We start from the raw sequence: 14874 nt of genomic DNA on the forward strand, positions 1-14874 counted from the left end.
TCCTTTGCCAACAGAGAATCCATCTGTGGTCTTATTGCTACAGTTCATATCTCTCCAGCCAGTTGTTTCTATAGCAACAATTTGCCATGGGGATTATAGGTCCTATTACAGTCAGTTCCCCTGACTTTTAGTGGAAATACATAAGATAATCTGTCTCTCACACATTCCATGACAGACATTCTTTGTGCCACATTTCATATCATGGTTTGTTCATACAGACCTTAAGTTACAGTCTGGATTTTAGAGTAATACTTGCACAAACACATTAAGTTTTATGATGAAGTTATGTTTCTATAGTTAAAGTAAAAACTTTTTACCTGGCTATATGATAAAATGGAAAACTTTCTTGTCAGGACATCAGGGAGAGAAATGAGAATGCCTGAACTCTAAACAGAGAATTTTACACTTGATGTTGGAGAACTACATCACCGTTGTCTTTGTTGGTGTGACGGTTATTCTTTCATGATTCCTTGTTTATCATGGTTGTTCCTGTCAAGTATGATTAACAGCTCTTTATGTTATGTTTATATCCAGTTCACTTTCTAATGCTAATTTAAAAAGCTTGGAGATTCATCATGTAGAATACAATGTTTTCGCTAAGTTTATTTTGTCAATATATTTTTATACATATCAATATATATGAGTCCAAAAGAATATATCATTTAACATACTGTGATAATATGTTACATACTTAATGAACAATGTCTAGTGCTGATGCATTTTGAATTCTACTGCTTCAACTAAGAGAATCCAAAAATAGTTGTAGTTCCCTCAGAATATCAGTCATGAATAACTGCACGTTGACATGAAATTGCTTTCAGTTGTGCTTCATTCCATTCCACAGCTTCCATTCATTAATCTAAGTAGCAACCCCATCTTTGTGAACCTGGCCAGCAGAAACACAGTGAAGTTCATGATTAACTTTATAGGATTCTGATGTGCATTTGAGTTCAGCTTTCCTTTCTCCATTTCTGCTTTGTCTCGGTTGAGTACAACATGGCAGTACAGTACAAGCTCTGACTGTATAACTTCACTTTTGTGCAGAAACTTGAACTCAGCAAGGGAGAAACTCACCATTTGAATGGCTCCTGTTTTCATGAGTATCTGTGATATCACACCATGAGTGAATACTCACTTGATTTCTGAGGTTCTACATTGATGTGTGTGCTTGCAGCAGGTGAAAAGTGTTTGATATTACTTTATTTTTTTTTATTTAGCAAATTCCTCAAGAGAGAATCCAGGAGCTAAAGCAGCATATTGTTTTCCCTGAGACAGAAGAGATGGCTGATTCTACAGTAAGTATGTCTCTGCTCAGAAACTATACTCAAATTCTTTTGCAAAGTTTATATATTTATGTTGCAATCTTTACTTCTCTGTTTCTCGTAGCCTAGCTTACAGAGTTTTTTCAGCTGTTATTTGTTTGCCTGTACTTCTTAAGAATGCTATTATTGAGCGTTTAGATATATATTGTTTATTCAGTGTGGATTTACCACCATTTTGTCCTTGCCTGCTCATTTTTTTTTCAGGATATATAACCTCAGTGAACTTATGATGTTCATCACTGGGAATTCCATTGTGATAGATAAATATTGTAACTGGCTGATTTCCATTTTCTCCATAGACCAGCTCATATCCTCATACAAAGACAGGAAATGCATTTGTATGGCATGGCTTCCATCTGAGCACTCTGTTTGGTTACTGACTTATTAAAATTCATATACAGTCACCTGGAATGTGCTGCCTAGTATAGCTTTTTCAGTTATGAGATAGTAGAATTAGAAGTATCATATTTTCATGGAAAGTTAAAGAAATATATAGAATTCACTTGAGAATCTAGAATGCAGCAGATACACATAGCTTATACTCAGTATAAACCTGATGCAGTTTCATTCACACTACAGTTTCCATGCCTCCTTTCTTGGACAATCACTATCAGTACAATAATGATGTGACTATGTTTCAAATCATGTTTATCCTGGTTTATCTTAATATCTCGATGTTGACTTCATTCAGAGATCATTAGTTTAGATTTTGTGTTCCTGGTATTGCATATAGTGTTTCATTCTGCAGCCAGGATGCATTGAATTCACATTATCAGCAATAATTATTTTGAAGTATTGCCAGCTGATGAACATAAAATATCAAATTTTATGCAGAAACTGAACTTTCCCATGATTATTGTTATTTGTTCCCTTGCATCAGAGGCTCTCTTGCATGGGATCTTCCACATTTCCCTGTGAACATGTTTTTTTTTTAATTTAATGTTTCAGAAATGTATATGTGTGTGTGTGTGTGTGTGTGTGTGTGTATTTAGAGGCATATTATTTTTAAATTTTCCTTCTATAGAAAATAGATATTTTCCTCATATAATTTCATGATTATGGTTTTCTCTTTTTCAACTACTCCCAATTAATCTTCCCACCTCATTCTATCCAGATCCTCCCCCATTCTGATGCTCAATAGAAAACAAACATAATTAAGGGAGAAAAATGATACAAAATATAGTATGATATAATAAGATAAAACAAAACTAATGCAGAATAATAGGAAAAACAAACAATCAGATGAAAAATAGCCCCAAAAAGTTACAAGAGACAGATAAAGAGGCTAGAGAGATGGCTCAATGTTTAAGAGCATTGCCTGGTCTTCCAAAGGTCCTGAGTTCAATTCCCAGCAACGACATGGTGGCGCACAACCATCTGTAATGGGTTTTGTTGCCCTCTTCTGGCCTGCAGGCATACAGAGAGAATATTGTATACTAAATAAATAAATAAATAAATAAATAAATAAAAATTTTTTAGAAGAGACAGAGATGCAGAGATCCACTATTTTTTAAGGTCATGAATTCCCTAAAACACCAAACTGAAACTGTAATATATATTACACGTAGGGGAAAATGTAATAAAATTTATAAATAAATTAAATTATAAGAAAATTAAAGAACATAAATTTCTGAGATTACATTATGACTCAAGTAACGTCTAAGATGCTGTTGAGTTTATTGAGACTCAGCATGAAACCTACCTTTGAGAGTAGTTTCTTATCCCAGCAACAATTCTTTGAAGAGAACCAAATTTTCGTTTCTGTGGAATTATTAGTCAGAGATTGTTTCTAGGCTAGGGATCTGGGAATGTGTCCAGTTCTTATTTAAACTGTGAGTGGCCTGTGTATGCTGCTTCAATTTCTTTTCATCAATACGTGTTTCAATCCAGTATAGGTAGAGGGTTTTGTATGTTTGTGTGTGGGGAAGGACGTGTGGGTATCTTCCTCTTCTTGTACATGGTTCTGTGAACCCTGAGGCAAGGTATTTGATGGAGACCTCCCATTCAGCATTATTTCAACGTCTCTCAATCTTTGCATATTGTCTGGCTGTGAGCTTCTCTATTTTTTCTCTCTACCTGTTCAGGAGGAATATCCTCGGATTGATCTATGTATATTTGATCTATTTATCTGCTGTATAGTAGAATGTGTTTTAGGAGCAATTTATATCTTGGTTTTTAGAAGAAAAAATATTGTTTAATTTTACCTCCGGTCCCTGGGCTGTCTACTTTCTTGTTCTTTGTCACCAAAGCAGTGTGAGTTATTGGTTTCATCTCATGGAGTTAGCCTTAAATCACATCAGATTTTGGAATATTACCTCCACAAGCTTTGTGCCAAAATTATACTAACATATCTTATGGGCAGGACACCAAAGTAGATCAAACGGTTTGCATTTGGGATTGATGTTTGTGTTTCTTCTCAGTAGTATGTAGACAATTTTGGTACACCAAAGACTCAGGTTGTGATAGACACCAGCTCCACTTCTATGTGATCAATGAGGTTTTTTGAAATGGAACACTAATTCTATTTTGACCAATAAATCCATATAATGCAAGACATTACCATTTTCGATCACTGCAGTTTTTGCTTCGTTAAAGCTGGATGTGTCTGGTAGAATCTTTCTGTATTGCATAAAGCAGAATGACAATATTTTCTCCAGCCAGACAATCTAACTTCTATTTGTTGAAGATGTTTTCTTTTCTTCATAGCAAATTTATTGTTTCTTTATCAAAAATCAGGTGTCTATATGTGTGCAGCTATGTGCTTGTGTCTTTGATTCAATTCTACACACCAACATGTCTTTATTTTTACAAATGCTGTATAGTTTTGATTACTATCTATTTGAAGTACAGTTTGAAATCTGATATCATGATATCTTCATTTTTATTGCTCAGAATTTTTTTAGAGTTTCTGGATTTTTTTCATTTTTCTCATAGTATTCAATCATATCTTTTCATTGTATTTAAATCATATGTAAAGAAATGTGTTGGCATTTTGATGGGTATTAAGTAGAATCTGTACATTTCTTTTGCTCAGATTTTAAATTTTACTTTGTTAATTCTACTGATCCATGAGCACGAGAGACCTTTCCATCATCTGATATCTTCTTTCATTTCTTTCTTCAACACATTGAAATTGTGGTCATACATGTCTTTCACAAGCCTGATTAGGGTACTCCAGGTTATTGGAGTTTTCGTGGCTATTATAAATGTTGTTTTCCACCGAATTCTTTCTCAGTTCATTTGGAATCAATATTTTAAAGTTCTACTGACTTTTTATAGCTAATCTATGGTTCAGTCATATCACTGATGGTGTTTATCAGCTGTGGATAGTACTTCTTGGCAGATTTTGTTTTGCAAATAATTTAACATTTTTTCTCCTTTTCCAATTTGTGTTTCTTTGATCTCCTTCAGTTTTCTTTTGCTTTAGCTAACACTTCAAGTATTGTAATGCCTAGGTGTAAAAAAACTTGACAGCCTTGCCTTCTTCCTATCTTTATTAGAATATCTTTAAGATTCTCTCTATTTAATTTGATGTTTCTAGAGGCTTTCTGCAAATGTTATTTATTATGTTAGGTATGTCACTATCAATATTATTTCTAATAATTTTATCATGAAGGTGTGGAGGTTGGATTTTTTCAAAGGCATACTTAAGAAAATCAACAAGATAGAAAAACCTTTGTCCAATTATCTAAAATTCAAAGAGAATATCCAAATTAAGAAGAATAAGAAATGAAAAGTCGGACAGTAGCAAATAATAATGAGGAGCTCAGAACCTGTACTTCACTAAATAAAATAATCTAAAATGAATTTTTTCAATTATACCTTTAAAAATTGCTCAATCAAGATCATATAAACAACGTAAGTAGACTTATGAACACTATTGAAATAAAGGCAGTCATTAAAATCATCTCCCAATGGAAAAAAAAGAACAAATTCCAGGGTCAGATGATTGAGGACATAATTCTTTGATATTTAAAGCAAACATTATGGTCTTCAAATTGTTCAACCAACTGATATAGAAGGAAAAGTAACAAATTCTTTTTTTTTTTGACAAAATGTTACTGGTTTTAAAATGAAACACAAACTTTTGAAAGAGCAGCCTTTTATTTCTTTGTTTCTGTTCAATTGTTTTCTAAATATCTGTGCATATGGGATCACTTTTCTACAAAATCAGTTGAAGAAAAGTGAAAGCAAAGGACAGACAGTAGTCAGAACAAAAGATGATGAGGGAGCTCACCCCTGAGACTATCTATCTCAGAAGTCTCTAGTTGCATGTCTATTATCATTGTTTTTTTTTTATTGCGAAAAGAAGAAAAAAAGAAAAAAAAACATAAACAAAAAACAAGTTTCCACCTCCTCCCAGCCTCCCATTTCCCTTCCCCTCCTCCCACCCTTCTCCCCCTCCTCCCACCCTTCTCCCCCTCCCCCCACTCCTCTCCTCCTCCCTCTCCAGTCCACAGAGCAGTCCGGGTTCCATGCCCTGTGTTAAGTCCTAGGTCCTCCCCCCTCCGTCCATATCTAGGAAGGTGAACATCCAAACTGGCTAGGCTCCCACAAAGCCAGCACATTAAGTAGGATCAAAACCCCCTGCCATTGTCCTTGGTGTCTCATCAGCCCTCATTGTTCGCCATGTTCAGAGAGTCCGGTTTTATCCCATGCTTTTTCGGTCACAGTCCAGCTGGCCTTGGTGAGCTCCCAATAGATCAGCTCCACTGTCTCAGTGGGTGGATGCACGCCTCGTGGTCCCGAATTCTTTGCTCATGTTCTCCCTCCTTCTGCTCCTCATTGGGACCTTGGGAGCTCAGTCCAGTGCTCCTGTGTGGGTCTCTGTCTCTATCTCTATCCATCACCAGATGAAGATTCTATGATGATATGCAAGATATTCGTCAGTATTGCTCTAGTATAGGGTCATTTCAGGTTCCCAATCCTCAGCTGCCCAAGGAACTAACTGGGAACCTCATCTTGGGCACTAGGGAGCCCCTCTAGGGTCAAGTCTCTTGCCCACCCTAAAGTGGCTCCCTTAACTAAGAATTGTGTTTCCGTGCTCCCCTATCCACCTTTCTTTTATCCCAATTCTCCTGTTTCCCAGGTCCCCCCTCCTTCCCTTCTACCTTTTCTCTCCCCATCTCCCCTTACCCCCATCCCACCCCACCCCCAAGATCCCATTTTCTCCCCGGAAATTTGGTCTACTTCCCTTAGCCAAGAGGACAAATTCTTTTTGTAAGAACACATTAACCCTGATATCCAAACCACACAAAAATTCAGTAAAGAAGTTTTCCAAATCTCTTTCAAAAAACACTTACTCCATGGCATGTTTTTTTTTCTAGATAATGTAAGTGAGGTTTAATAAGTCATAAAATATCTGCAAATGCTGAATATACCCACTGTAAAAATACCTATGTATCCCTTTAAAGCAGGAGCGATACAACACATAACAACAACAGAATAGACAAGAAGAGCCACCGTTAGTGCTTAGCATCCATAATGTTTTAGAACCCAAGGACTTTGAGCCAGACAAGCGACTCTTTACAATAAACACTTGCAAGGAAAATTGTAGTTTCTGATACTGTGAATTAATAAAAAATATTAGATTATGTCTTATGATATTTACTGCTATTATATTAGAAGCTAATATAATTTAGATGAGAATAGAACTCCGTATTAAACCAACTAATGATGAAATAAGGATATCATATGCATTGATGAAAACTATAGCTGTATTATAGTACCAGCAGTGTATAAACATCAGTCAAACTATGGAAATCTACAATTGTAATGACAGAGAAGGTTAGAAGGAGGCAAAAAACAAGCTAAGCAATGAGAGGAAATTACAAAGATTTTGACTGGTACAATGGAAGAAAACTGTGTACTACAGAAACATGCAAAAGTTAAATCCCAGTTAAACAATAAAAGAAAATAATTAAGATGTAGTGAAATGAGAGTGACTATGTTAAAGAATTATAAGAGGAGAAAGACAATAAGGAAATATACAATGAGTAATTTAACTACACTGTCAATCAGGGTACATATTACGTGGTTTGCCCTTTTCTTTCTACTTACCCCATTGCAAGTCATGTAGAAAATTTGATGAAGGATAAGGTACTGTTTGTTATATTAACTCTAATCTATAAAATCATCTGTATGACATGCTTGCTGTTCACAGAGTTGTTTAATCAACATTTTTGTTGGTGCTTTTAATGTTTCCTTAGTAATTTTGATGAGTAACTTACTGTAATTTATTTCTCATATTCATCTTGGGTGCTTGAAGCAGTGGTGGATCCCTGTAGCTTCAGGGGCGAGTCAGCTTAAGATGTCAGCTGATTCAAGCCATGGATCAGCTACACAATCTGCAACCTAACTTGTTCTTTATAAATCTTCCCACAGTGTTCCTACTATTTATTCAGTTAGAAGTCAGCCTCTTTTGAATTCCCCTCACACAGGTGTCACACCTTTCATGGTTCTTCCCAGTAATGTCATTGGAATAATTTGCAGAAGGATTTGTGCTTCATTCTTGGATATGGCAATTCTGCCCCTGTCTACACATCTTACTTTTGACTCATTTTCATTTGACAGCTATGAATGCATGCATGGTTTCATCTTTACAGCTCTTGTCTCTTCAAATTGTGGATCCTAATGAAACAATTTGCCTTGAGAGTAGAGGCCCTTAATTGGTGAAGTCTGGAACTGCACATGATGATAATTTGGCTCCCATTCACATACCCCATTTCAGCCTGTACATCTACAGTTTACTTTTTTCCTACATGGCTTAATATTTCAGGCACACAGATTTTTATTTATAGACTGTATTTTGGAGTATGTTTTTCAAATAATGCTAATCCAGAACACATCATGTTTTGTGACGAACTCTTGTATTCTTTTTCTAAGTAAAGAAATTTGTACCTGAGCCCCTCATAATCTGTTTTCTTTCATGACAGGGAATCTTGACATTCCAGGATGTTGCAATTGATTTCTCTCCAGATGAGTGGGACTGCCTCAACGTTGAACAGAAGGCTTTGTATAGGGATGTCATGTTGGAGAACTATAGTAATATGGTCTCTGTAGGTGAGATTTATTGTCATGTTTCCGTCTTTACTATGATTTTTTTCTACAAGCATGTATTATATCTATGCCTGAATTGCTAGCCTTACTTTTACATGTCAATTTAATAAAAATCTTGGAGTTCATCGTGTAGAACCCAATAATTGGTGTAACTCTATCTCATCAATATATTCCTGAATCCTTGGAATGACATTTATCATTCAAACTTGTATAATACATTTTACTTTTCAGACACATTCTAGATTATATATTGATTTGCAACATGATAATTCACAACATATTTGCTTTCAATAGTAATTTACAAAAGAAATCAAGGAATACAATATTATCAAAATTGCTTTTGAATGTTTTAAATTTTTGGAGACAGGATTTATATTTTTAATTTTATATTATATCATATCTTTTATAGTTAGTGTTATCTTAGAAATCCATGTGTATTACTATTATCCCAATTTATGGACATATATCTCTTCTAATATGCAGGTCTTTCAGTGCCAAAACCAGACATAATCATCTGTCTTGAACAAAGCAAAGAACCCTGGATTGTGAACATGGGAGAGAAAGAAGGCAATGAAAAAGGTAAGCGACTATGAAGCCTTGGCACATGTGGGAAACCTAGGACATAGAGGAATTCTTCTCTGAAGTGGGGTTAGCAAAGATCTTGCCCTGAAATGGTACAAAAATTCACATTGTATAGTTATCTCAAATTACTTTATGGGTCTAATTCACATGAAATAACCTAAAAATTTACTTTGAATACTTAACTTTAATTATGGTATAAAGCAGAATTTAGAATATTTGTTGCCATATCCTTGAATGCCACCAAACCCAGAAATGAACAATATTGAAAATAAAAGTAGTATTAAAATTTTTTGTAGTTTTTGAAAGAGTATTTCTCTGTCCATGTTCATGTCTGTTTGTCGGCTCTTATGAGAGTACTACATAGTTTTCACTGTTGTGTATTATTACATAAAATCAGAAAATATGAATTTTATACTTGTACTCAATTTGGAAGATTTTAGAGGTCATTCATTGCATTATACTCTACAGAAATTAAAAGGTAACTTTTTTATTTCTGAAAAATATTCATTAGAAATTAAGAACTGATTAGAGTCATACATGCTATTGGTCCATTTTAAAGTCATATAAAAATCTCTGAATATCAAAATCTATATGTTACTGTCCACATAAAGGTTGTATATTCTCTTGTTTTCCTTTGTTTTTTTTATCTATATTTGAGTGTGTTTGGAGAATCAAATTTGTATATGCATAATATTTTATTTTTAATACTTTAATTAATTATTTAAAAATAAATTACAGTATCATTTGACCAATTCAACTCTCCAGTTCTCTGATGTTCCACTTCCTCTAAACTTCTTTATTTTTTCTCTTTTTTTTTACACCCACAGAATTCAATCTGTAATTCTCATACAACCCTGGGTGTTGAGCATGGCCTGTAATATGGTTAAAATATCAGAAGTTGCACATTCTTAAATTTATGCCCTTTCTCCACATATGTTTCAGGTGATAGAATCATCTCAGGAAGGTGTGTGTCTCCATGTCCACTTTTTCTCTAGGATTTTAGTCTTGCTTGAGCTTTCTTAGGTCGAATGTATACTGCCTTGATAAAATGAGTTTATAAGTCATCTGTTTCTTTGCATACAAAAGAACTATTTTCTTATATTCATTCATGACTTCCTACACTTAACATGCATTATCACTCTCTCCTGAATGAGCTCTGAACATTCCATGAAATGGGTTTTATATTAACATGCTAATTAAAACCGATTTTTTTTGTTTTGTTTTCACTATGTCCACCTATGAGTCAACATTTACTGTCAAATTCCATTAGGTATAAAGGCATAGAGATGCACCAGTCTATGGGTAAACCAATAAGATATAGGAATAATTTTAATACTATATCCAAGCAGCAGAATAATGGTAGTAAGTGGTATCTCCTATCTTTTAATATTTATCTTGAATTAGCATGAATACTCCTCAAGCTATTCTTCAAAAGATAAATAAATTAAAAAAGACCAGAACTCTGTGAAATTCTTTTTGTGGGACAGTTCCCTTGACATTTAAACCATGTATACACACAAAAAGTAAGTAAAAGATGTGCCAATTTCATTATGAACATATCTGCGAAAGTCCTCAGTAACATATATGCAACCTGAATCCAATAGCATATCAAAGGAACTATCTACCAGAGACTTCCTCTCAAGACATATAGGGACAGATCAACAATTCAAAACCAATAAAGTAATCTACTGCTTTGTAAACTGAAAGTCAAAGTCCATATGTTCATCTCATTATATGCGGAAAATCCTTTGACAAAATTAACAACCTCTGCTTGACAAAAGTCCTGGAGAGATTAGGGATGCAAGGTACATCCTTCCAAATGAAATAGGCAATTTGTAGCAAGCCTATAGCCCACACCAAACTAACTGGAGAGAAATCAAAGACTAAAATAGAAAACAATACAAGGGTATTCACTTTCTCCATATGAATTCCATACAGTCCTTGAAATCTTAGCTAGAATAATAATACAAATGAAGATGAAAAAGTGATGAATAACAAAAGAAGACGTGAAAGGAATGTTATAGGCAAATGCTATGATTTTATGTATAAAAGACTCCAAGAAACTTCTCCAACTGAGATACACTTTCGTCAAAAATAAGAGATGTAAAATTGACTAACAAAAGCAGTAGCCCTCATATGTACGAATGAGAAAGGACTTAAATAGAAATCAGGGAAAGGAAACCACATCTTGTACAATAACCCCAGAAAATAGTTTGGGGTAATCAAACTAAAAAAGTGAAAGACCCTTGTCAGAACTCTAAGGCATTGAAGAAATAAACTGAAAAAGATATCAGAAGATGGAAAATATTCATGTACTCATGGATTGGTCAATCGATGTAGCAAAAATGAATATCTTATCAAAGTAATATACTGATTCAGTGAAAATCCCATTAAAATTTTAACAATTCTTGAAGGTCTCAAAAAGAGAGTCTTCAGCATCATATGGAGGCAAACAAACAAAAATCTCACAATAGCTTAAACAATCATGAAAAATAAATCTATATATACAGTATATCACCATTCACAATTTTAAAATATTCTGCTTTTATATAATAATCAGGTTTTGTAAAATAATGGTATGGCTGATCACCAAAACAAATTACATATACTAAAATAAGTGCACTCATCTATGACAACTTATTTTGTACAAGAATCTAGAAAAATACATTTCAGAAAACATTAGCATTTAATTCTAGTTAGAATTACCCCAAACTACTTTCTGATTCTTTCGATGCCAAGTTGTTTTCTAAGTGACAGAAAGTGGGTGAATTCTGACATCAATGAAGATGGGGAAGATCTCATGGATTTTGAGGGAGAAAAGCCATAGTAAAAATATATTTTATGAAAACATTTATTTTCTGTATAAGAAAAAGAGAAAATGTATCTCTTTAATAAGATCAGTCCTAGTGAATTTACATGATGTCTGAAAATTTATGGATGCCTTCCTTGTGGCATACATGATTCTCTGTGGGCCAGTTAGTAATAACTGTTTCATGTTCCTCCTTTCCTTCTTTCTTTACTAATCAATAGTCGGTCTTCTTTATTCATATTGTTTCTTTGTTCAATTTGAGGGATTGTGAAGATGAGTTATTTTCATTAAGATAATACCATACAGGAGTGTGATTTTTTTTGTATTTGGGTTATAGACTTTTTCAATTGCTGTGATAAAACTCCAAGATAAAGACAATATATAGAAGAAAGATCCATTATGATAAATCAGAGGTAATTGTTTACAAGGAGCTAGAGCTGCCGTGAGAGGTTCCATTTGGAACCAAAACAGGAAGCAGACAGCTCACTGTTGGCATTAGAAGGCATTAAAATTCTCAAAGCCATTATCCAGATACATGTGTTCCAGTAAGTTGATACCTTTTTTACTCTACCCATAAATATCCGCCAACTTCAGGCCACATATTCAGACATCTGATTATATGGGGTCATTTCGTTGAACTCTTCATACTCTTGTTTATTATTCTGAAAATTATGATTGGAATATGTAAGGTAAGATAACTTCATTCTTCCATTTTTATAATTTATTAATTATATGTTATAAAAGATCATCTACCCACTTGCCTTAAAAAGATTGTTTCATAAGAATAAATGATTTGAAGTTTATTTTCTGTAATATGCTCCCTTGCATAAGAGTCTACATATTTATAAAATTATGTAACTTAAAATCTGAAAATGTTTCACATATGTGAACTAACAATTATATATTTCTATCTTCCAGTTTTCTATTTTAATCAAAAACAAGATCTGATTTCACTGGAGAATAGACAAGATCCTATCCAAAAGTTAATATCAGGAATAGATGTAAGTAGTGACTTAAAAACCTTGCATTTAAGGATGATCTCAAATTATTGGGAAGAGAGAAAAGAGAATGGAATATGTCATGATTGATATAATTTGTATTCACCAACCCTGTGTTTACCTGTAAAAAATTTTAATAATCTCTACATTTGCTTGCAATACTTCACATTAGATCAATTTTGTTTTCAGAAATTTTCTTCAGTAAAAAAATATGTTTTAAAGCATGTTTTTATTCTACAAAGGATTTTCAAAAATCTAAAAACTGAAAGACACATACACTATTAAACATTCACTAAAGTTCCCTCAACTAATAATTATATTTTGTCACAAGCTATTCGATTGAGATATACATGGGGAGTTTTTTCTCAAATGAGACTGAAAATATATCATAGCATTTCTAGTTGTGAGAATCCTTACATATTTAATGATGTTATTAAAACATTTCCTAGGAGCTCTAGGATGACTAGTTATCAGAATACTCATCTTAAAGGGAGAAATTCCCAAAACATCAAATCACAATATGACTTTACTTATTACTTAAATATATAGAACAAATTTTGTTTTTCCTAAGAGCCAATACTTATATTAAAATTGTAAGATTCTTTATTATAACACATACCTTTATTTTTGTTGCAGAATGACCAGACACAAGAGAAACATTTTGTAAGTAATCGAATTGGACAAAACTACTACATGGAATGTGAGAAGGGCTCCAACAGATCTCCATGCCTCACTAGGCTTAAGAGAATTAATCTCAGAGAGGAGGCATACAAATGTAAAGATTGTGGCAAGTCATTTACCCATCATGCAAAACTTCAAGCTCACCAGAGAATCCATACTGGTGAGAAACCTTACAGATGTCAAGAATGTGGCAAATCTTTTACCCAGGATTCAAATCTTCATAGGCATAACAGAATCCATACTGGTGAGAAATCTTACAGGTGCCAAGAATGTGGCAAGTCCTTTACCCAGCATTCAAATCTTCAGGCGCATTACAGAATTCATACTGGTGAGAAACCTTACAGGTGCCAGGAATGTGGCAAGTCCTTTACCCAGGATTCAACTCTTCAGGCGCATTACAGAATTCATACTGGTGAGAAACCTTACAGATGTCAAGAATGTGGCAAGTCTTTTACCCAGGATTCAAATCTTCATAGGCATAACAGAATCCATACTGGTGAGAAATCTTACAGGTGCCAAGAATGTGGCAAGTCCTTTACCCAGCATTCAAATCTTCAGGCGCATTACAGAATTCATACTGGTGAGAAACCTTACAGGTGCCAGGAATGTGGAAAGTCCTTTACCCAGGATTCAACTCTTCAGGCGCATTACAGAATTCATACTGGTGATAAACCTTACAGATGTCAAGAATGTGGCAAGTCATTTACCCGGGATTCAACTCTTCACGAACATCGCAGAATCCACACTGGTGAGAAACCTTACAGATGTCAGGTATGTGGCAAATCTTTTACCCATTACACAAGTCTTCACAGACATCGCAGAATCCATACTGGTGAGAAACCTTACAAATGTCAGGAATGTGGCAAGTCCTTTACCCTTTCCTCAAATCTTCGCATTCACCACAGAGTCCATACTGGTGAAAAACCTTACAGATGTCAGGAATGTGGCAAGTCCTTTACCCAGGCCTCAAATCTTCACATTCACCACAGAGTCCATACTGGTGATAAACCTTACAGATGTAAAGAATGTGGCAAGTGCTTTACGAGAAACTCAACTCTTAGAAATCATCACAAAATTCATATAATAGATACATTTCATAAAGTTTATTAGTATACCTCAATTTAGTTCATTGTACAATTTTCATACATTGACCAAGATATTACACAGATGCAAATCCTTTAAATAATTTCAAAGTTTCGTCAATACTTATACAGATATACAGTTCTTACAAATTTAGAAACATTGTGTCCAGATTTGAACTTTATTTTTTCAAACATTTGTTTTAAACTGAATTTTTGCATCATTATAAGAATATACTATTCAAACATCATTATGATGGATGAGGCAATATTTATAGTATAAGAAAATTAAACAACGTTTCTTGACTGTATGTTGAGGTAACATGTTAAAGAGCCAGTCGATA

At 34.0% G+C, this 14874-nt stretch overlaps 2 protein-coding genes and 1 gene segment (V, D, J or C); all 3 read left to right on the top strand.

Moving 5' to 3' along the window:
• The window catches only part of LOC121464736, a 994671-nt gene that overhangs the window by 710012 nt on the left and 269785 nt on the right, over positions 1-14874 (top strand).
• Positions 1-14874, top strand: part of LOC121464737 (immunoglobulin lambda-1 light chain-like) — an 840936-nt gene that overhangs the window by 559746 nt on the left and 266316 nt on the right. The window lies entirely within an intron of this gene.
• LOC121464628 (zinc finger protein 345-like) overlaps positions 1-14874 on the top strand; it is a 218511-nt gene that overhangs the window by 17742 nt on the left and 185895 nt on the right. Inside the window, exons 3-7 of the mRNA XM_041677657.1 lie at positions 6650-6654; positions 8258-8384; positions 8865-8960; positions 12691-12773; positions 13407-14485. Coding sequence (XP_041533591.1) covers positions 6650-6654; positions 8258-8384; positions 8865-8960; positions 12691-12773; positions 13407-14485 — 1390 coding nt within the window. The remainder of the gene's footprint in view (positions 1-6649; positions 6655-8257; positions 8385-8864; positions 8961-12690; positions 12774-13406; positions 14486-14874) is intronic.

This window comes from Microtus oregoni, unplaced genomic scaffold, assembly GCF_018167655.1.
Source record: "Microtus oregoni isolate MIOR12 unplaced genomic scaffold, Mior012 000029F_ref0000214, whole genome shotgun sequence".
Taxonomy (NCBI): domain Eukaryota; kingdom Metazoa; phylum Chordata; class Mammalia; order Rodentia; family Cricetidae; genus Microtus; species Microtus oregoni.